This window comes from Dermacentor variabilis, chromosome 4 (assembly GCF_050947875.1).
Source record: "Dermacentor variabilis isolate Ectoservices chromosome 4, ASM5094787v1, whole genome shotgun sequence".
NCBI classification, from domain to species: domain Eukaryota; kingdom Metazoa; phylum Arthropoda; class Arachnida; order Ixodida; family Ixodidae; genus Dermacentor; species Dermacentor variabilis.
Window position 1 is genome coordinate 138693359 of NC_134571.1, and position 24009 is coordinate 138717367.

The window sequence follows — 24009 nt, forward strand, 5'->3', positions numbered from 1 at the left end:
AAAACTTTCTTATACCATACCCGCCTAAACAGTAATTTAGTTTCAAAAGTAGTAAAGTGAAATGCCCGACTCGGTGGCCATTGAACATAATGCGTTTTGTATCAGCATAAATCATACCAGCTTATTACGTACGTATCGACCAACACATAGTGTCTGCATTTTTTGTAGGGCAGTCACGGCTGTAGGTCAGCCAGGCAGAAGAACAAGCCTAAGAGATCAGAATAGCCTCCAAGAGCAAATGCAGAGTGCGCTTGGAAGGGTGAAGCCACATTAACATCAACATCACTTCGACACCAAGCCAGAGAGCATTGTGGCTGGCTCCTGTCGTGCACCCGTCGTATTCTGTCACAGTACAAGCACTCAGATGCCTAACAGATGTACCTGCAGACCTTTAAAGCTATTCTGCATGTGGCTGTGGCAATTTGAACACTTTAGGGCAGGTTAAAGGCATGCATTCGTGTTTTTAGAACTGCCCAATTTTACGGATGTTTTCGCGCTTCCTCGGGAGTGTGAAAAATTGGACGCTGACTGTACTCTGACTGGGAGCACCATGTTGCCTTAGCAGAGTACCCATAGAAGAGTAACCTTCCTGACTACAGCTGCTAACAAGGAACCAAGGCATTGGTGTCTCACCTCGATCAATGATCTTCTCAACCATGTGTGTGTTCCCATTAGCCTCTTCCAGCTTCGCAGCTGTGATCCAAATCTGCCGGTCAGTGGGAATGTTTTCTCGCGCTTTGTTCAGCACCTGTCAAGGAAAGACAAATGAGAAGAACTGAACATGTAGAATTTCGGGTACATGTTAACTTTGCAACAGTTCTTAGCCAGAGAAGAATGGTCCCTGAAGAAAGTTAAACAATAATAATAATATTTGGGGTTTTACGTGCCAAAACCACTTTCTGATTTTGAGGCACGCCGTAGTGGAGGACTCCGGAAATTTTGACCACCTGGGGTTCTTTAACGTGCACCTAAATCTAAGCACACGGGTGTTTTTGCATTTCGCCCCCATCGAAATGCGGCTGCCGTGGCCGGGATTCGATCCCACGACCTCGTGCTCAGCAGCCCAACACCATAGCCACTGAGCAACCACGGCGGGTAAAGTTAAACAATGTGCACATACACATTGTATGTGCACTTTGTCCCATGAAATTACAACTGAAAACTTTCTCCAGCATATAAAAAATGTCAATATACGCTGTCGAGACAGCAGACTAACGAGAAGGGACGGTGGCAATAGGAAATGTATCTGAACAGCACAGGACAGTTAAACCTCGCTATAACAAACCGGCACTTTGTTATATCAAAATTTCGTTATATTTACATTCGGCTATTTATGCAAATAAGTACATTCGCCGGCGGATTTTTCTTACACAGAAAGGACGGTAAAATTTTCCAAATCATCAGGCAAGCGAAAAGGATACATTTCAATGAAAAAGAAAATCATTTTGTTTAGCCTGAAAGTGGAAAACCAAAGATACAATTTCATGCTGTCTCAACTATATCTTCAAGTTGGCAACACAAAGCAAAGCTTGCAAAGCTTTTGTATCCATGCTGCCATGGTGGCTGACAGTATTGCCTGCTGTGGGAGCAAATGCTTCTTCTGTCTCTTGCTCCCATATGACTCCGAAACTCAAGATCCGGCGTAAAGACCTGCAAAGTGCCACATTGATTTAGCATTGCTATAATTCAATTAATAAGTACATGTAATTTCCCCTATGCTGTCCTTGGTGTCTTTGTTTGTCGGCTTCTTATGATATGAATAATCAAAATCGGGCCCCCACTTTCTTCTCATTCATTACATAGCGAGGCCTCGAATCTGGCAGCATTGATGCCTTCAGGTAGCATGTGTGGGTTTATTAACCAGCTGCTTTCACACAAAAATACCCCGTACATGTGGTGCCTGCAACAAAAAAGGATATTCCACATCCTCCGTCAAGGCAGTGAGGTGCGGCACTGGCCAACACCCCGAGATTTAGTTCTAGTAGATAAACATAAAAACCCCAGAAAAAAGTACAGTGGAAAACGGCGCTGTGGTAGTTGAATTGGTAAGGGCATCCCTCGCACAATGCGAATAGGTGGGTTGGTGCCCCACCTGCGCGGCCAGTTGCTTATTCATCCAATTTCATTTCCATTAATTTATCATTTCTTTAATTCAATTATTAAATACATGTAATTTCCCTTTGATGTCTTTGGTGTGTTTGTTTGTTGGCTTCCTATGATACGACTAATAAAAATCGGGCCTTCGGTTTCCTTTCTCAAGGATTATATAAGTCACTTCACGGGTACTTTCATATAACTAGAGGAGTGCCAATGTCTAATATCACAGAATCAAATGAAATAGTGAACATTTAAACAATTTCATTTGCAAATCGAATATCTACTATTTAATTTTTCAAATATTCAATGTATTCGGGGTAGAGACCTGCACAATGCCACATGTCGTGCGAGCCGCGGAGCCCCTTGTGCATGATATGCCCCTAAAGTGAGCATTTCACTGCGTTTTTGGCGCAAATGAAATGCCGAGCGCATCGTGGACAGGTCACCCCGGCTGACGAAGTAGCAGACTGTTACTGCCAAATTGACGCAGATCTGCACGGAGTTGATGCAGACCCGTTTGCAGCAGCCACGCGACACTCAGAAAGCCAACAAACTGCCTCGCAAATGAAGGCTAGAGACGGCAGATAAACGAGAAGGAGGAAGGAAAGGGGGGGGGGGGGTAGTAGCAAGCGTCAAACTATGATGCCGCGAATCTCTAGATTTGAGATTCTTTGACAGGTGGCAAATCACGCTGAACCCAACACTGAAACGGCGCAGATGACGCCTGCTCTTTAGCGTCGGTGCCAGCGGTGATCGAGTCACGAGATGCATGGTCTTTTCCTCTTTTGTGCAGATTGGCCTTATGATAATCCACCTGCCATAAAGTTGGGTTAGCTCCTTCCATATTTTTGGAGAGAAACTGGAAAGCAAAACTGTCTATGCAATAAATAAGATATTGCCACAAACCACAGGCCCACTGTTAAACAGAGAATCTCTTTGGTATTAAGTACAACAGAACATCACTAATTTCTTAGTTAAAGAGGGAAAAAAATCAATTGATTCTATTCAAAAGAAACTAAATTGATAAAAAAAGGTATTTTCCAGACCTTCATACACATACTAGAACTGAGCTGTATAATCAGTATTGGCATATTCAATTGAATTCTGGGGTTTTATGTGCCAAAATATGATTTTACTAAGAAGCATGCCATAGTGGGGAACTCCGGATTAATTTTTACCACCAGGGGATATTTACATGCCTTTAGTAAGAGTAGACCATACTGTGCATCTTGATTTCTATGTATCTACATTATAGATACTTTGATACATTCTTGTTATGCAGTGCTAGGAGGCTCCCGATCACTTGCAGTGGTACATTTCTTTGCCCCCAGAATTTGTAAGCATTAAATTTTGTGAATCTTTTTTTAATATTTGATATTTGATTCGATATTCAATTTGGCTTTTTCTTTTCTTAATTTGGTTCGACATTCGATTCGAAATGTGCTATTCAGTATTCGGACACCCCTACATATAACCTTTGCATGTATATCCACGAATATACCCGCCAAAATAGCAACCGACCCACTAACCAGGCAGCCACACCAAACCCGAGAAAGTAGGAAAAGAAGGCTTTGATTTAATACACAAAATCAGACAGCATTCGAATGCAGAGCAAGAATGTCTCCCAATACCTTTCGGGCATTTTCGTAGTTCTCGAGTCGGGCCAGGGCCAGCCACAGCTCAACACTGGTGGGGCAGCACTCGACGGCACGGCTGAGCAAGATGCAGGCATCCTCTGGCTCCTCCAGCTCCACGGCTGCCTTCCAGAGACGCACAGAGTTTGGAATGCTCTCCAAGGCCTGCGCAGAGGGTGTCGTAACAAAAGGTTGTTGCACTGCTTGTCACTATTACGGTGTTGTACATTCCCTTAGGGGGTAGCGACACGACGTTTTCAACTCTTAGATGAAGATCCGGGACTCTAAACTCTAGAAAAATACTGGGAAGCCTCAAAGCGCCCTAAATTATTTAATATTATAGCTCTTCTAGAGACAGTTTCGGTTTAGTTTTGGCTCTTTATCGTACGTCAGGATGCAGAAGGTGGCCACGTCGGAGCGGGACATCACAAAGTTTTGGCACTCGTTACGGCTTGCTCGGTCGCCTCCTGCGCTGCTACTCGTTGTGAGGTTCCATGTAGTAGCACAAAAGACTAACAAGCCAACCAGAGCAAGTGTTAAAAACATCATGATGGCCTGCTTACACATGGCCACCTTCTGCATCATGACACCACGACAGTCATCACCTGGGTGACTGTGTTCAGAGACTGCCATTGCAGTCTCCGGACCAAACAACCAGGAAGGAAAACTTTAACTGTACACTCCTGATTCTTTGGGAACTAAAGGGGACCAGTTTTTCAGAGTGTAAGAGCTGGGAAAATGTAACGAACTGGAAAAGCGTCACCGAGGTTGAACCAGGATTTGTGTGAAGCTGGGTTCTGCACACAGACTAAGGTGAAATCAAAGGTTATGTCTCCAACTAAAGCGAGCAATGCCCGTTTAAGGTAATGCCAACCATTATCCTTCACACTGATAGTTACACCGTCCTCCGACTGCCTTCCTTTCTTTTTTCCACAGCCACTAGTGGCATCCTGTGCAGCCACACATATGAGAGACAAAGCGTACCTTGCGAAAGACCCTCTTCTTTGCCTTCAGCTCGCTCTCCAGATCAGCAGCCTTGATCCAGAGCCGCACAGAGTTGGGGATCTGGCGCACAGCCTGCGCTATCACTGCCTTGGCCATGTCTATCGGCTGCAAAGCGGGAACAGAGAAAGTGGGAAGGCACAAGAGAAAATAAGATATTTAACTCCACAAAGCCGAAACGCAACTCCACATGAAGGAAACTTAAAAAAAAAAACATTTTCCACCTTTATTTCTAGCTACAGAAATTACACTGTGTAGTAATTAGTAATTAATTAGTAACCAGTTTCCTGAACTACAGTGAATCCCCATTAGCACGAACAACACATTAACGAACTTTTCATATTAACAAACTTTTCAGAAATCCCCTGCTGACTTCTTATAGCTTCAACGTCCAAAATATTTCAGTATGTACTACAAACTTCAGTATACCGAACGTTTCAGACTAACAATCGTAATTCAGTTTACATGTCACATTAACAACGCCTCAGTACTACAAACTACCGTAATACTCCGAAATGTGGGGATTATTAGATTTTCGTGTATCCTTTACTGCAGCCAAAACAGTAGGCCAGTAGACGACAAGGCGCGGAAAGTGGATGCTATGACGCATGGGTTTGGAAAATATGGAAAACCAAAGTTTTCAGTTGTAGACACAGCGAAATCTCAATATAATGAACTTCAGGGGACTGCAGTAAATTGTTTGTTATTCTGAAAGGTTGTTATAGTGAAAGCCCCAAAACTAACCATTCCGCCCATCAACCCATCAGTTCATAAGTTGTCACCATATGAGCTATCCATGAAACCATCGCTGTTGGCTCTTGGCCCACGCTGTTGCTATTTTACGTAGATTCCGCCGCCCCACTGTAAGAGTGATGTGAGCAAAACAGACGGTGACGTCGAGAAAACTACCAACAAAAAAGGTAGCTTCATGTCGCCTCCAAAGCGCAATGTTTCTTGCTGTTTGTTTTTTACTTTCCTTGCCATGGACACCACAACTGTCTCACTCGAGGGAGGCAGACACTTGAACTATTCCAAAGCACAAGCACGCGTAAACGACACCGTCCAGTAACTGCGAAGTGTGACCGTGTGGCATGCCCGCGAGTACAGAGGCTACATTTCTCCACGCGCGTAGCTAGTACAGCCGCAAAAAGAAGCGCGAAAGCAAGAGGCGTGCACAGAAAGAAGGGCAAAAGAAGGAAGAGACACGGCTCTGTTGCTATACGACACTTGCCTGGGAGAAGCATGCGCTCGCAAAACCCAATGCGTCGTTGCCTCCAGAACAGATTTTTAAAAAACTCTCTCCTGCATTTTTTTTTTATTGTTGACCAGTGCCCTTTGCTTCTCTCTCAGTGCAGCTCGCCAAACAGTTCTACCATATTAACCAAGAAATAATTTATGTTTGCAAAATACAGAACCAGGAAAGCCTCCTATTAATCCTTTGAAGCAATCTTTCTGGGAGTAGCATGTGGCCCGATACAATGGCTGTCAGATGGCCAGCATGTGTTATTTTCTACAAGATACCTCAGGGCACTCATGGTCTCCATTTCTTCTTGAATCTCCTGGTTTAGGGTAATCAATGAAAAGAAAGGGGGTTAACCGAGGGGCCCGATTTTTATTAGTCATATCATAAGAAGCCAACAAACACTGACACCAAGGACAACATAGGGGAAATTACTTGTGCTTGATAAATGAAACAAAGAAACGATAAATTAATGGAAATTAAAGTGGATGAAAAAACAACTTGCCGCAGGTGGGAACCGAACCCACAACCTTCGCATGCGAAGGTTGTGGGTTCGATTCCTTGGTGTCAGTGTTTGTTGCCTTCTTATGATCTGGTTTAGGGTAGGCATTTAGTTTCTTTTATTCTTTCTTTTTGTTTTGTGTCTGCTTATTACATATGTGAATGCACATAAATCAGCACTTTACACTTTTATTACATTACCATGTAAAGAACTGTAGTGTTGATGTCTAACAAATGCCAAAATTAAATTTTTCCTTGAAATTTCCCCCCCTCCTCCTACATTTCTGCAGCTCCTGCCTTTCTAGAGATCGGACAAAGACTGCACTTTACACAGCCTTTTCTTTTTTCACACCCAGGTTTCCATGCAACATAATGTGGGGACAAAACTGAAAGCAAGCTTGAAGACCCATTTCGTGCAAACACTGCAACAGCAATTTGTGAAATGCATTGTTGCTGCACTCTTTCTTGCGCTCTGTGGCATTCTTAGGCCTTCACATTCTACGTCCCTGTGGAGGTGTGCTTGGTACCAAGAAGAAACACATAAATGAAGCAATATGATCACCTGCAGCCTAGCAGCTTCCAGCCAGATGTCCTCCGAGTTGGGGCACATTTCACCCCCCTTCATGATCAGGTTCCTCGCAGTCTGGACCTTGCCTGTCACTTCTTCGAGACGTGCCGAGGCAATCCAGGCTGTACAGTCATGCAGGTATAAGAAACCACACTGTAATTGGCACAATGCTTGCAAGCTGCTCGGTGGATCTGCACACAACTCTGGTACAAATGAATCCACACTTCAGGCTACATTCAAGCATGAGGCCTAAAGGATTGATGACTAAGAATGGAGCGTAACCAGTACATAGTTTCATTTTCACTTTTACAGGCACCAGTTGTAGTTACAGCTTTAGAAAGAAAAACCGCTGGAACATAATTTTTTCTGCTACATGTTTAACGTTTTTCCGATGAATCAATCCTATAGCTAAGCAAAAAATAATAATATAAATTAAAAATTAAAAAAGAATCGACATTTCTGAAAAAAAAAATCGTTTTCAACTTAGCCTTACACTTTAAAGCAAAGTCCAAATAGGTATGCCAGTACCGATTCCGTATATGACCCAGCCTGGAAAATAATGTTTTTGGGCTGCTGAGCACGAGGTCGCGGGATCGAATCCCGGCCACGGCGGCCGCATTTCGATGGGGGCGAAATGCGAAAACACCCGTGTGCTTAGATTTAGGTGCACATTAAAGAACCCCAGGTGGTCAAAATTTCTGGAGTCCTCCACTAGGGCGTGCCTCATAATCAGAAAGTGGTTTTGGCACGTAAAACCCCAAATATTATTAAAATAATGTTTCTTTATTGACAGAATGTCCCTTGAATGGAATACCAAGTCCTTTTTTACCCTCTGAAGTGGAAGAAATAGTGAAGTTATGCTGTCCTGAATACCACTGAGGCATTCAGTCTAATACTAGTGGGCCATACAGTGCTTCACGGAATCTGCTATTCCTTAGGAAGCTCTGTCCGCAAGCTTTTTCACCTTAAAACAGAAGGGTTTTCCTATATCTATGGCAGGTGGGTTCTGTGTGTTATCGTCAGCTCACTACGGTCAATGTGTGCGACAGAGTAGAGCGCGAACCAAGCATCCAGTGACTGAATGTCCCCGCTCACCATGCAGCCATAATTGGCGCAATGCAGTCTGACCTCGTTTGGCACACTGGTGGTAAACAGCAGGTGCCTTTTCACTGTTAGAGTCAGCGTCATTTGCTACCTGCAGAAGCTTATAAAATCAGAAGGGCCACGCTCCATCCGCCTCCAGGTGCCTGGACGGTGTCATGCGACATTTTTTCACCTGCCATGTAAATGCAAAGCTAGTACAGTCAACGAGCAATTATTCGGACTCCACAGGGAATGTACATAAGTCCGAACTATCGAATGTACGAAAAGCTAATGTATCCAAAAAAGATTATTTTATTTACGTTTTAAGGCCCCTGTGCAAGGAAGAAATGGAAGATTCATTGCTGCACGCACTTCCGCTTACGTGCAACCAAGACCACCTGTATTTTCTGCTAGTTTTGTGTTGTCACTGTACACCAATGCAAGGACTGCTAAGGCTCGAGTCAGATCTGCATGTGAAGGCTCCAGAGCACACAGCACATCATCATTTGAGTTAGAGTCACAGTTTGATAGTGGGACAACTTGCTCAATTGTTTTGTCATCGTTCAGTTAGGCCCATGACGACACTGTGTTGTCGACGTCTGCAAAGCCTTCAAATGTAACAGCAGCAGGAATCGGCACACTACAGCCTAGCAGGTCGTCAAAGATGTGCACATTTGAGCTCGTTGTGGTATGCAGCAGTTCAGCCTCTCCAGTTGCGGAGCCGGGCTCATTTGGACTGCGAGGGTACCGTTGGTGCCATTTGACATGGACTGTCGATAACATCACTAAAAAGACCTCTTGGAGCCAGTATAGCGCTATCTGGAATGCATGCTTAACACACAAACAAGCACAGAATGGCTGAACACTGTCCAGAAGGCAAATTCAACAAACAAGAGTGGGCCATGCACAGTGGTGATGAAATGGATATGATGATCGTGATGTTGATGCGACCTCACAATTCACGCAAAGCCTCCAAGATTGGCATTCGCAGTTAAATCTCAAAGGCGCAGTGCTGCGACCAAGGCAAGGCCTCAGGGATCACCATCTAGCATCCAATCTCTGAGGTCATACTTGATGTCTTGTCGAGGTTGCCAGAGGATATAATGGTGGCAGAGTCGGCGTACGCTACAGCCACAGACAGAGTCCGGATAATAAAATGTAGAGCTGGCAGCTGTCCAAAATATTGGTTGTCTTTACACATTAAGTCGATGGGGCCATCGGCGGTGCCGCGAAGCTGTCTGAATTAGCGAGCATGTCTGGATTATTGGTGCTCGATTAATCGGTTAGCGACTGTATTGTGACTGGTTGCTCGAAGCTACAACAAGAGACCTATGTGCATCGACAAATGGCATCCATAATGAGATGCTGCAGTGCGGTGTGTTGTACAGATGGAGGCCACAAACAGCATTAATACCATCTTGCACAGTCACTTTTGTTGGCAAGATGGTTTGTCAGCTTTCCAAATGTCACGTAGCCTCTGCAAACACATCTGTGCCAATTCGGCAACAACCTGTGACCTTAGTCACTGACACCCAATGAAGCAGGACCAATTGGACCTAACAGCTTAGGGACAGCATGTTATAACCTGAAAAACCAAATCAAATATTCGATTCGCAAATCCAATTATTAAAACATCCACTGTTCAATTTGTATTCGTATATTTGAGCATTTGTACATCCTCAGCAATTGTTGCACAAAAGTAAATGTGGTGTTGTGTCCTCATATTGATAAAGGCTGTGCACAAAGCTGCTTCCAGCATACTGAGCCAATGAAAAGGAGTGAATAAAAGACAGGAAGAATTAACTGTGCTTCAGTAAGATTGTGAAAGCACTCACCCGGAGGGTGGTTGGGGTTGGTCTCTCTCACAGACTTGAGCAGTAATCGTGCCTTCTTGATATCACTGCAAGATGGACACAGTGGGAAGGAAACGCGTAAGAGATCAGGCCAGTGCACTTTGCAAAATCCGAGGCACAGACATTTCCTGTTGCAAATAGGTTTCAGATAATGCATTTCTGCTGCCTCTACCAAACAGCCTCAGTTGCTTTTGATGACACCTATTCTGGATGGTCCGAAATGGTTTGAAAGACTCGTTCACTCAAAAAAAAAGGATCAGGCTTTGAGTGGCTCCAAAAATCTCGAATGATGCCCTGTCTCATACTATGCTTGAAGGCGATCACATTTGCTTTGATTTGTGAAAGAGCGACATTGCCTCCGTGTACAGTTGACAAGAGCGTCACCGCGTTGGAAATCTTTGTTGGCAGAGATCACCATGAAGATCAAAGAAACGGACCACTTGGCCCTCGCGAAGGCATAGGAGGTGGCACCGATCACACAAATGCAAAGCCACAGAAATACACACAAAGATGCGACAACATCTCTGAGACACGCATGCTCTATGGACACATTATGTGCAAAATAGCAACCGAAGCTTTAAAGGAAAGAAAAAAGGAGCTGATCCCGCATTAAGTGATTATGACAATAGTGCTGACCGAAAAAAGAAAAAGTGCTGTCCCCTGGAGCGTTTTGTCAGCTAAGGAAGAGCAGGCATGGACTCTGGAACTGAAGGATGGTATGCGCTCTCTGTAGACCTTTCCCTGTTTGCAAGCAGCATGACATCACTAGGAGTGCCCCTCCCATCTGCCACGCCTCTGAAGTGGGCACTCGTTGGCAAAAAACGTGCAGCCGATCGGTTTTCTGCATAGGAGAGGTGCCTGTATCTAAGCGGCTATGATCTAAGTGATGTAAATTTTTGCATATTGCTATTTTCTGAAGTGGCAGTACCTATGAACTGTGCTCAGAGAGTAACCATCCTCATTTTACTGATACAAGAAGGTATCGTTGTTGCCAAGCGCATGGTGCCCTTAAATCAGCATACGGTGATATTGTAAGAATGCTTATTCCATAGATCTAACAGCCACAAAAATTGCATTACTCTTTGAAAGCAAATATATTGCCACAGAAGATGAACATTTTCCTCGTGCCGAAACGACGCTTCACTTAAATTCATCGTCGTTGGGAAAAAAATATTACATTGCATTGACGTGACTGCACTTAATTTCCGTCCATTTACACAGTAATATTAAACGATATACAAGATTAATTTGGTCTGCAACCATAAGCCATACACGGTGGTGGTGCTTAAATTCCAAGGGGGGTGGGAGGCAAAAACAGTCATTACCGTGCTTTAGATACACCGTGAAATAACTCAGGTGTTCGAAACCAAACTGGAGCTCTTTCTTACAGCATTCTTCATAAGCCACTCTGCTGAATAGGAGTGTTAAACACCAGTCAAGCCTCGATATATCAAGCATGGCTATATCGAATTATTGCGTATGTTGAACACTTTCTCCATCACCTGGAAAATCGCATGCATTTTAAATTTTTTTATTTCGAGCGGGGTTGGATGTAAAATGGATATATCGAACTCCGCCACCTCAGACTACGTGCACTATGACAGGCTATGAGTTTTCCCACAACACCCTCTAAAATAGCAGTGGCGCGACCGGCATTTCCGACTGCTGCGCACTATAGCTGCACACATCGATCGCGCCGAAGGCACCATTTGAACATAGCGGCTTGGCCAGTTCGACAACGTCAACGACGCATTGCATTTGCCGCACTGACTCCTCCTCGGTGCGGCACAGTGCGCCTGCCGCGCCTCGCGAGGACTGACGGTTTGCACCTACAAAGACACGCGACTGCTCGCGCTCACTGGGTTCACTCACAGTCACCTTGGCAAACGCCCCTTAATACTTTGTTACTGACAGTGTTTCAATATGCTTCGATTGCCGGACATGGAGATCGCAGCAGAAGTAGCAGCCGAACGAAGACGCTACCGAGGTTGATCCCGCAAGCTCTGATGTTGCCCCGCTCCCAACTTCAACTAGGGCTGTAGCTGCTTTGGCCCTTCTATGGTACTACTGCGGTGCAATAGAGGACACCGGCCTATCGCTTATGGACCGTTAAGACTAGGTTGAGGACTCCATGTTTGAGCGCGCGACTGCCAATAAGAAGCAGGCTACACTGCTGCAGTACTTTCAGCCAAAGAAATAAATACTTTGTGTGAAGCTTCAAGTGAGCATTTACTATGCCACGATTGGGGCACGATCGGGGATCGTTGTTCGGAGCACACATTCAGTTGCGTCGTGCGCGAGTGGCCTAGGACACTCAAAGTTTGCGTGGCCGATCGACCATGCACCCATGGCTGACGAAGTCTGTGCGGCCTAGGCCAATTGTGCGAGGTGCAACTGAACGTGCGCTCCGTACAACGGTCCCGAATCACGCCCTTGGTTCATTCATTGATTTGCACAAGTTATTGACGCGTCTTTTACATGATTTTATATATCGAATTCTGACTATATGGAACTATTTCGCAGTCACCACGCTGTTCAATATACCGAGGTTCGACTGTATTTTAATTAGTTTTACCTCTCAGTCACCCGAATGCAAGTGCACCAAGCGTATATAAATCATACTGAATTCGTTCTGCACTTTAACTTCCTGGTGCCTGTGGCCTCCCTTTGCTGGTACTATTAACTTTAGAAGACCCAGTTTTATGTGTTTATGTGGATCATCACAGCCTAAATCTTGTTTCGTAAGGAGAAGTATAAGAACAAGAAATAAAATAAGAAACTTCACTGCTTTAGCTAAAACCCATGATATCTGCTATAAAGCGCGATAAGGTTAGTGGGTTGCCTTTTCTGCAATCCCTGTGACGAAGCTTATGGCCGCAGCTTCGGCAATGGTAAAAACATGCTCATAGCGCATGAACGTTCCTTGTGGTGAGGCATATACTGTTCTAGGAATGGTAAACATAGAAATGCGAGGAGTGCATTTACAGTCCTGCCTTTAGGCCGATAGATGGTGCCGAAATAATTTTTCTCCACACAGCGCAGATGGCCCTAAGGTAACCGCACTCACTGATCATGCGGCTCATTCATCCCCACCTGTACAAAAATGATGGGTCCTGAAGTTCTGCCGATGCCTGGTCACTCAGACTGCCACTATTACACATCAGCACGTCCGCATTTTCACAAACATGATGCACTGCTAGTTGCACATTACACCACACACACGTCCACACAGCAATGTACTCCTCTTTCCTACGCAGAGATGAGCTTATACTGTCGGCATTTTTTGCCACACATTATATCATGACAGAAGAAATGCAGTGCATTTCCAAAGAAAAGCCGATGTCGCTGTCAGCAATAAGCCACCATGTTGTTAACTTATGCAAGTAAAAACAAAAAGCCAGCGTCGACAGTTTTACACCACACTGTTTGTCACACACTGATGTTCTCCGGCACACAGTATGTACTGTTAATCTACTGCTATCTGTTTGTACTGTTAATCTGACTGATATGAGTACAGTTTCACAAAAACAAGCAAAAAGAAAAAGGGTGCCCACGTGGTGCACACCCACACCAAGCATTGCACGACTGCAACCCACCGCGAGCTGGCACAGGTGGTGTTTTGCCAACCAGGGTCACTGCACGTGCACTGATGACATCACGCTATGACGTCACTGGCGCAGTGTGACGTACGTCAGCAGAGGTCTATCGAAAGCGTGTGCCTCCTAGACTTGGAGGCTATCGAGCGAGCCACTGGAAGCCAACCCTGATCAAGCCAGCGGAAAATCTAACATGGCGGCCTCCAAGATTGGGTAGCGTGGCTCGGAATGCACAATTTAGTTTGGAAAATCAAACTTTGGGGCCTAAATTCGTCCAAAAAATCGACCGTGAAAATGCATTAGCTTTATGGGAACCCTGAGGGTGCATTTAGGAAGTCTGGAATATCTATCAAGTCCAAATTTTTTGTAGCCCAAAAAATCTGTCAGCTACTGTACTACCCCTACTTTGAATAATAATAATAATAATAATAATAATAATAATAATAATAATAATAATAATAATAATAATGATAATAATAATAATAATAATAATAATCTTTATTACATCCAGTCGTGTCATGGTTACAAATCCAGCCCGCATAAGCAACATTGCTTGTGTGCAACCGAGCAATGTTGTGTTCTATAGCTGTCTAATACTTTGCTATCGCAATCAATGTTTCGCCTTTCGGGTGAAACTGCGACTTTCTTTTCATTGAAGCTTTTTGGTCACTATCGCTTGCAACACTTGAGTAAGGAAAACTGTCCACTTCAGCAACCACAATTTCTTGCCCTGTTAACATGCAATTCCTTCAGAGAATTACAGAAGTGAATAGTAAATTAGTGCAAGTGCAAGATCTCAATTACAGTGCATCACAAACTGCATGCACCAAGTATGGTACCAAGTGTGTCCTTACACAGAAGCTTGCAATGGAGATATCTCAAATGCGCCACTCAGCTTCTTTTGCTACTATATGTTTTTTTAACTATCCAAGACGTGGGCATTTCAGCTTACATTAGCACATTTTCATGTATCATATTCTGAGTGTATGAAGCTCTTTCTGGCCCTTTCGAACTCAATGTATCAAGTTTCAATTGTATGTAAAATCGTATTGGGTGCACTTCAAACAAAGAATCATGGTGCATGCAATGCGAGGAATGAACACATGCAGCAAATGAGTCGTAAGGCACCTTGGCTTAATTTTACATCCCACTGTTCTTTTAATGTGGCTGATGGTATAAGTAAATAAAAAGATGTCTTGCAAGAAAATCAGGTAGGAGAGCAAAATTACTTCCACACACCTTATGTCGGCCCCGTGGCTAGGAATCATGGACTGCAAGTCAGTCAGGTAGCCCTTGGGATCCACTACGGTCTGGCCACTGACAGAGTCCGACACCTGCAAGGAATTGAAGGCAGAGCAGCAGCTTTGGTTTTAATGTCGTAAGCTGGACCGCATTAATTATTTAACCCCTGAATACAGCCTGCACTTGACCTGCCATGCTGCACCGAAAGGAGGACAAGTTCTGCTTGTTGACTCTGAAGCTTCTTTTTTCCTGGCAATTCATTTCACTATGTCTGGCAAGTCTGAACTGTCATGGATATTGTAATGCAGTTTACATGCCTTTTAATGCCACGTGTTCAAACCACTCAATAGTTTTGCTCTTACTGCAAACAGACTTTCTCTTCATGGTAGCAATCCATGCTAGACAGCGCGCTCTGTCTACATGCTATCTGTTCCTTGCAGTGAAACCATGTTACCATGAACACCACATTACCAAACTTTTTTAACTCCCGCACTGTCTGATTATGGTTTCAATGTAAAAATATTTCGGTACTATGAACTTCAGAACACCAAGCTTTACAGAATAATGATTGTTATTTAATTTCTGTGTCACGTTGGCAACACCTCATTACTACGAATTCATATTCCAAAGTGCGGGCAGCCGGAGCAGTAGACTAGCAGATGACTCGGTGTAAAGAGCAGACACCTTTAATATGCTCACAGGGAGGCGCATCACATAGAACCGCAGACAGTGTAGGAATGGGGTTCTTTTTTTGGTTGCGCAGGCGTAGCTGGACTAGACTCGATGCGCTCCCACCATTCAGTTCTATCGTAGCAGAGGTGACGAGGCATGAGGTTTTGCGAGTGCATGCTCCGCTCAGACAGGTGTTGCCTAGACGAGAGCTTCTCTCTCGTATTTTCCCAAACTTTTGCACAAGCGCAAGTTGCAAGAGAAATTGGGAGCGACCGCAAAATCGTGGTCACTATCGACACGATCATGGGTGGCGCCCACACAGTTCTGAAGGCATGCCATGGCCAATATGCACAGAGTCAAAACAAAACAACAGTTTGTCACAACCGTTGTGGACGAAACTGTTAACACGATCACGAATGGCGACTACAGGGTTCTGAGGGCACGAAGGCATCGCAACATCATGAATGGCATAAACGCAAGAATAAAGGCTATAAAGACCCAAATAGGCACGAAGCATTCCGGCATTCCTGTCATCCCCTTCCCATAAAATTACCACTAATAACTATGGCTATGCAGGCTATACCGTTTCATTTGAACACCAGCGCCACTTTTGCTGTCTTGTGTCGTACGCTTGCGGCGCTCTGTGCTTGCCCCACTCCATGGGTTGCCCTAGTTAACCGGCGTGCGTCAAAATATGTCCAAATTAACAAGAGTTTGATGCTGTTAAATAAAGCATATGCCTCCCCAGACCAGAGAATGAGTTTGAATTATCCAATTTTCAAATTAATGAGGTTTTACTGTACCAACCTGGTTGAGCTTGATGTCCATGAGGGTGTTCCGAGCTTGACCGATCTTGCGCAGGTCAAGGTCGGCCGACGGAGTGGCCCAGCCAGGAGTGGCCGTGCCTGGGAATGGTGTTGTCAGCCCTCCACCATATGCCTGCACAACAGTTATCAACAGCCCCATCAAGTTGTGCCTCATAAATGAGCCACAGTTCCAAGCTCTTTTAGAAGAGGGAAAAGAAAGAAATAAACAAGCACTGCCTCAGTGGCAGCAAAAACTATGACCCGTCCCCGCTTCAAGCGGTGCAAGAAATTGAAGACATTTTTTCTTTTCAGCAACCTTTCTTCGAATTAGTCTGCAACATCTGCTATGTCTGAAAAATTGCCTGGCAACTAGATTTTTCATTTCAACCGAAGAACAAACGTAGCAAGAGAATGCATGTCCTGGCTGTCATTTTCTTTTCACGTACATGTTCCAGCAGAACCTAAAGGTGGCTTTTGAAGCTTGTTGAAACTAAAAAAGAAAGAAGAAAATAAAATCCTTTACCATGGCTGCATTGCTGAAACCACTATCATGTGCCCCAATCCAGTGCAGCGCTTCACTCACGAGCCATGTAAACACTTTTGTGCAACCTTTGGAACTTCATGCTTTTAATGAGGACCAGTGAAAGCACTCATGACTTGGTGTTGATCCTTTGTTATCACGACGTTTGCTACACTCCCTCATCTTTTGGAGACAACAAGATACCGATCAAAAGGTCCAGCCTAAGGCAAAAGGTCCTAACATGGGACAAAAACAGGCACAGAGTCTGCAATGCACGCAGACAGCTGCGCGCATGGCCCCTCATGCACAGCCAGGATGTTTTACCGTGGCACTATGTCAAAAGCACATTACTACTTGCAGCTTGCATCATGAAAGCGGAGAACATTCGTTACCTTGCTTTGGTAAAACAAAGTAAAAATGCAAGCACTACACCTATGGTGATCTGAGAGGGAATTTCAATTGGTTCATTATATATTGTTACGGTTAATGTTAAACCGGCTTTATTCAAGGGACGAGATGGATGGTAAAGTCAAGATGGCGTCCTGAGGCTGCACCAGCTCACTTCTTCTTCCTCTTCTTCTCGCCCGGCTCATGCCGTAGCAATCCCCGGTTGCCAGACGAAGCCCGCTGGGCAAGTCCAAATCACTCGGAAAGCGTAGGGTGAAACCGCTTAAGACGGGCAACATGTACTAACTGGGTCCGGCTAGACCGACGACCAGTCGACGTCAAGCGTGCCACTACGTACGTCAAGTCACTCAAGCGATCTACGATGACGAATGGGCCCGTGTACTGAGGTAAAAACTTTTCGCATAAGCCACGTTTACGTTGAGGAGTCCACAACCACACAAAGTCTCCTTTGGCGTGCGAGACAGACTGGTGTCGGCTGTCATAGCGCTCTTTCGATCGGTCTTGCGATGCCACAGTACGAAGACGAGCGATACGCCGGGCTTCTTCGGCAAGACAAAGCGTCTTGGCAACAGAGTACTCGCTGTGAAAGTCAAACGGTAGTATAGTGTCAATGCAGCTTAGCGGTGAACGTGCGTAAAGGAGATAAAAAGGACTGTAATCGGTCGTCTCATGCTTTGCAGTATTATACGCATAGGTGATGAAGGGGAGTACATCATCCCAGTCCTTGTGATCGGAAGATACGTACATGGCCAGCATGTTAGTTAGAGTTCTGTTCGTACGTTCTACAAGCCCATTTGTCTGAGGGTGATAAGGCGTTGAATGACGGAATTGCGAACTGCAGAGACGAAGCAGTTCTTCTACGGCGTCCGCAACGAACTGACGACCGCGATCGCTAATGATCACACGGGGGGGACCATGTCGAAGAATAATGAATCGAAGCAAAAACGTTGCAACGGACGCAGCTGTTGAAGATGGCACGGCCGCCGTTTCCGCGTAACGGGTCAGATGGTCGACACATACGATCACCCATCGGTTGTCGTTAGATGATCGGGGAAATGGGCCCAGAAGATCGATACCCACTTGTTCAAATGGCAGGCGAGGCGGCGGCAGAGGTTGGAGAAGACCTGGCGGAGCGGTCGTAGGGCGCTTGTAGCGTTGACATTGTTCGCAACTGGCGACGTAGTGCTTGACCGTGTCCCGCATTCTGGGCCAGTAAAAACGCTCCTGTGTCCTGTTCAAAGTTCTTATGAATCCTAGATGGCCAGAGGTCACATCGTTGTGCATGGCTCTCAGTATGTCCGTTCGCAGACTCTGCGGCACCACCAGAAGGAAGCGTGCGCCTTTAACCGAATAATTGGTCTTGTAAAGCAGGCCGTCACGGACACAAAATCGACCGGTGGCTCCAGGACGCGATGCGGCCACAAATAGAGGTTCCAAACCAATATCATTTTCCTGCTCTGCTTTGAAAGTCATCGAGTCTGGGAATGTAGAAGAAATGGGAGCAAAACAGTCATCAAAATTGTCTTCGTCACACTCCGTCGTCGTCAGAGGAAGGCGGGAGAGACAGTCCGCATCTGCGTGGCGACGCCCGGACTTGTAGGAAATAACGAAGTCGTACTCCTGCAGTCGAAGAGCCCAACGTGCCAGTCGTCCACTCGGGTCACGGAGATTCACCAACCAGCACAACGCGTGGTGGTCAGTAATGATAGTGAACGGGCGTCCGTAGATATAAGGTCGAAATTTGTGGACAGCGAAAACAGCTGCCAAGCATTCTTGCTCGGTCACAGTGTAATTGCGTTCCGCCTTAGTCAAAGAGCGACTAGCATAAGCCACAACGTGTTCAGCTCCTTGATGACGTTGCACAAGTACGGCGCCGATGCCGATGCCACTGGCATCAGCGTGCACTTCCGTAGGTGCGCATGCATCGAAGTGACGCAATATGGGCCCTGATGTTAGTAGAAATTTTAGCTGACGGAACGCGTCGTCGCAAGCCGATGTCCAGTTGAAAGGGACGGCTTTTTGGAGAAGACATGTTAGGGGGTACACCACGTCGGCGAATCTTGGGACGAAGCGCCGAAAATACGAGCACAGGCCCAAGAAACTCCTCAACTCCCGCACTGACTTCGGTGCTTCGAAGGAGCTGACTGCCTCAATCTTCCGTGGATCTGGCCTCACACCGTTTTTGTCGACCAGATGCCCAAGTACTAACGTCTCGGTTTCTCCAAAACGACATTTCTTGGAATTTAGGATCAAGCCGGCTTGTTTGACACAATCCAGAACAAGATTGAGACGGCTGTTATGTTCACTCAATGTGCTGCCAAAAATAACCACATCATCGAGGTAGCACAAACAAATTTCCCATTTAAGTCCTCGGAGGATAGTATCCATGAATCGTTCGAATGTTGCTGGCGCGTTACAAAGGCCGAACGGCATAACGTTAAATTCATAAAGACCGTCTGGTGTCACGAAGGCCGTTTTCTCCTTATCGTCTGGGTGCATGGGTATCTGCCAATACCCCGATCGCAAATCCAGTGATGAAAAGTAGGCAGCGGAATGTAGACAGTCGATGACATCATCAATTCTAGGAAGCGGATACACATCCTTTTTGGTGACCGCATTCAGTTTCCTGTAATCAACGCAAAACCGCCACGATCCATCCTTCTTCTTTACTAAGATTACTGGTGCTGCCCACGGACTAGAAGACTCTTGGACAACACTTTTACGCAGCATGTCTTTCACCTGTTCAGCAATAACTGTCCTCTCTGCTGAAGAAACGCGGTAAGGCTTTTGCCGAATGGGGTGCGCAGATCCGGTGTCAATTCTGTGGCGAGCACGAGAACGCGGGAGTGAAGCCTGCTTGTCGCCTTGTGTGAAATCGAACACAGAAAGATGTGCCCACAAAACTTGTGCGAGAGCGCGGCGCTCATGTGAGGGCAGTGCCTTGTTGATCATTCGTAGGATCTGCTCTTCAGAAATGCTTCTTTGGGGATCGCTAGTATGAGACTGCTCCTCCTCGCTTAGAACTGTAATGGAGCTGTAAGTAATCTCGTCAAATTCAGCAAGCTTCATATCACGCGGGAGAACGGCAGGGACGCAAGAACAATTGAAAGCCCATAAATTGGAGGCGCCATTCACTACTCTCACGACAGAGCGTGGTACAAGTACATCTTTCTTTGCGCAGCTCGACGTAAGTGGCTGGACTTGCGTGTCAAACGATGAAAGGTCGGCAGCAGCGAAATTGACAGGGATACGTGACAGCGACCAAGGCGGTAGCAGCAAATCGTTCGAAACAACACAATAGTTTTTCACTGGTAAGGATGTGTCGGCAAGGGTGGCGAGAAGCGCGCTATTCAAAGTAATTTCGCCTGTGCCACAGTTAACGGATGCACCACAATCCTGAAGAAAGTCAATCCCGAGAATCACATCATGAGTGCATCGCGGTAGTACGAGAAATTCTGTTTTAAGATCTTCTCCTCCGAATAAAACACTTGCAACACAAATACCAAGGGGAACTAGGCACTCTCCGCTGACACCACGAAACGTCACACCATCATTCCACGGGAACATAACTTTCCTACCCAGCCTCTCTTTGAAAGTCACACTCATGACGGAAACGGTAGCACCAGTATCCACTAATGCTGTTGCAGGTATACTATCAATTAACACACGCACTTTGTTCTTCACCATCATAATAGGCAGAGGAGTATTTCGCAGATACACAGACTGTCCGGCGACCTTACCTCCATCGGCCGCGCCGGCTAGTTTCCCGACGGCGGTGGAGACGTAGCACGTCGCCGTGGTGACGGTGAACGGCGTTGGCGACTGGTTGGGGGCGTCAGGCTGCGGTCAGAAGCTGGCGAGCCACTCCTTCTACTATACTGACGGAAGGTATTCCGAGGTGGCGCGCCTGTGGTGTTTGCAGGGTCTATCGGCCAACGGTCGTCATAACTATCACGTCCAAAATTAGGCCAAGTTGGTGGTGGGCCATATGTTGTTGTCTGTCGGCGCCGGCGACAAAAACGAGCAATGTGTCCTGAGGCGCCACAGCTGTAACATACAGGAGATGCGCGACCGACGTTGTATGCCTCGGAGTCAACCCTGGGACGCTGCGAATAATAAACGCGATCTTCCGAATTCCGATTCGTGGTGGTAGCTCGACGAGTTCGTTGATCGTGCGTCATGTCGTCGGGAAAGGTACGTCGGTGCTGTCGCAGCTGATCACCTCGACAGTCTGCAACGCCTGGCATGACAGACAATGCTGACACAGCAGATGCATGTTCTTGAGGTTGGTTGGAAGCGCAACCAAGCTGTTCGACATCCGCCCCTTTGGTGTGTCGTTCAAGTTCTTCGCGGACAATTTGCCTTATAGTTGCCGCAAGGTCAAATTGAAAGCTGTAGTTGTCGTTTTCGTCAACGCTTGCCACCGTTGTGACATTTGCTAGCCTGCCAAACTTTGGCGTGATACGGCGCAGCTTCAAGGCCTCAAATGTGCGGCAATGCTTGATGAGGTCGGCGACCGAGGCGAGACTCTCCTTTCCGATTAAATAATTGTAAACATCCTCGGCTATGCCTTTGAGAAGGTGTCCAACCTTGTCCTCTTCGGACATTCGAGGATTGACAGTCTTGCAAAGCTTCAGGATCGCCTCTATGTACGTAGTACAGGTCTCACCTGGGACTTGAGCGCGCTGAAGCAATGTCTGCTCCGCCCGCTTCCGTTTCGTGGTGGAATCGCCAAAGCACTCTGTGAGGTGAGTAACGAAGCTGTCCCACGTTGTGAACGTATCTTCATGGTTCTCGAACCACACTAGCGCCGTGTCTGTGAGGAACAGAACCACATTGTCGAGCTGAGTCGTGGAGTTCCAGCCGTTGTACTTGCTCACACGCTTGTAGTGGGTGAGCCATTCCTCCACGTCTTCGCCGAATTTTCCAGAGAAAGGGCGGGGCTCCATCTGATGCATCCAGGCGCCGGTTGTTCGCACTGGAGCTGCCAGAGAAGGCTGTTCGTCGCTGCTGTGGGACATCGGGATCTCAAGCGGTGTTGGAGGCAGTCGAGCGAGGCGTCGGCTCCGGCGTGGCACTTGCTGCAGCAGCTCCGTCGTCTTGGTCGAAGTACCCAGCACCTCCACCACAAAACTGTTACGGTTAATGTTAAACCGGCTTTATTCAAGGGACGAGATGGATGGTAAAGTCAAGATGGCGTCCTGAGGCTGCACCAGCTCACTTCTTCTTCCTCTTCTTCTCGCCCGGCTCATGCCGTAGCAATATGTTACAGCCCATTTTATTACACTGAGGCTCACCTGCCATCATAACATCTCCTATCCACCTTGCCTCTTCCCTTATCCCACTCGGAAGTCGCAATACGGAGACACGGTTGACTAGCCATTTTCTTCATCCTGATCATTAGAACATCCCTCTCGGCACCCACTGCAAGATAGCCTCCTACCTGCTGCCGTGGGTCCAGCGTGGTCACAGCCTCGGAGCCAATGCCTGCCTTGGAGAGGATGGAGTCCGGCATGGGCGTGAACCTGGTGGAATTGCAAGTGCACTTGACTGAAACAATTGAACGACAGTATGGCTACGCTGTAACATGCCACGTCCTTGCCAAACCCTAATGAACTGCCAGTCGCAGCTAGAATGGTCTGCACCACAGAAAAATAAAATTATTCTCTTATTTTTCTGTGGTGCACGAAATGTTGATGCAATGGTGGCAAAAATTCCTGTCCTCATTATACACCAGCTCTCCAGCGTAGGTGGCAGTGCTGTTCATAAATCTGAATAATCTATCAGCACTGAAAAATCAGCTCACTTTACCTGCGTTCTGTTGAACTCGACTGTGCAAATAATTTTCACAATTTTATATGCAAATAAAAGATAATAAAATTAATGGTGTCACTACAAGGATCATAAAGGAGCTCTAAATGTCGGGCATATTACAATAACCTACTAAAAATTTACGGACATGTATATACATAAGTACACTATCTGTTAGCACAACATTATCTAAGCTCACTATAGAATGCTGTCACAGCCAAACGTAATGTAATCAAGGAAACTAAAAAAAGGGCTCACTTTTCAGGGCGAGGGTTGCGCTGTCGCTTGTTGCGGGCATCACCAACTTCAGGGATGCTCTTCCAGTCATCCACGGTGACTTGCGCCAAATCTCTCTGTACCAAAGCGAAAGCAGGCACGGGAAGGAGAATCAATGCACAGAAGTCACGATGAAATCCACCAAAAGTAGATGCGGGCCTACCAAATACTTATTAGAAGATCAGGCCCCATATGCACAACCCCTTACACATTACATTATGGGGTTTTATGTGCCAAAACCATGATCTGATTATGAGGCACGCTATAGCGAGGGACTCTGGAAATTTGGACCACTTGGGGTTCTTTAACGTGCACCTAAATCTAAGTACATGGGTGTTTTCGCATTTCGCCCCCATCGAAATGGGACTGCCGTAGCTGGGATTCGATCCCGTGACCTCGTGCTTAGCAGCCCAACACCATAGCCACTAAGCAACCCCGGCGGGTATGCACAACCCCTTTGTTACATATATGAATACAGGCCCAGGCCACATGAAAAAAAGAACATTATAAAAAGAACATAGTTTGACAGCTGCGACACTTTAACTGTTTATATTCACACATATGCTGTCTTCTCAGTAGGGGCGTGCGAATACCAAAATTTTCAAATACGAATACTCAACTTCGAATATCAAATAATGATATGCACACACATTTATTAGCAAGTTTGGTTATTTTAACATGTTGGAAAATTCAATTACAT

At 46.0% G+C, this 24009-nt stretch overlaps 1 protein-coding gene across 1 annotated transcript in view; it reads right to left on the reverse strand.

The window, feature by feature from the left end:
• Prp6 (pre-mRNA processing factor 6) overlaps nucleotides 1-24009 on the reverse strand; it is a 63692-nt gene that overhangs the window by 22773 nt on the left and 16910 nt on the right. The window contains exons 6-14 of the mRNA XM_075690442.1: nucleotides 23292-23386; nucleotides 22666-22747; nucleotides 16296-16427; nucleotides 14814-14908; nucleotides 9961-10025; nucleotides 7037-7164; nucleotides 4716-4841; nucleotides 3729-3896; nucleotides 634-748 (exon numbers count right to left, since the gene is read on the reverse strand). Of these exons, the coding sequence (XP_075546557.1) occupies nucleotides 634-748; nucleotides 3729-3896; nucleotides 4716-4841; nucleotides 7037-7164; nucleotides 9961-10025; nucleotides 14814-14908; nucleotides 16296-16427; nucleotides 22666-22747; nucleotides 23292-23386 (1006 nt within the window). The remainder of the gene's footprint in view (nucleotides 1-633; nucleotides 749-3728; nucleotides 3897-4715; nucleotides 4842-7036; nucleotides 7165-9960; nucleotides 10026-14813; nucleotides 14909-16295; nucleotides 16428-22665; nucleotides 22748-23291; nucleotides 23387-24009) is intronic.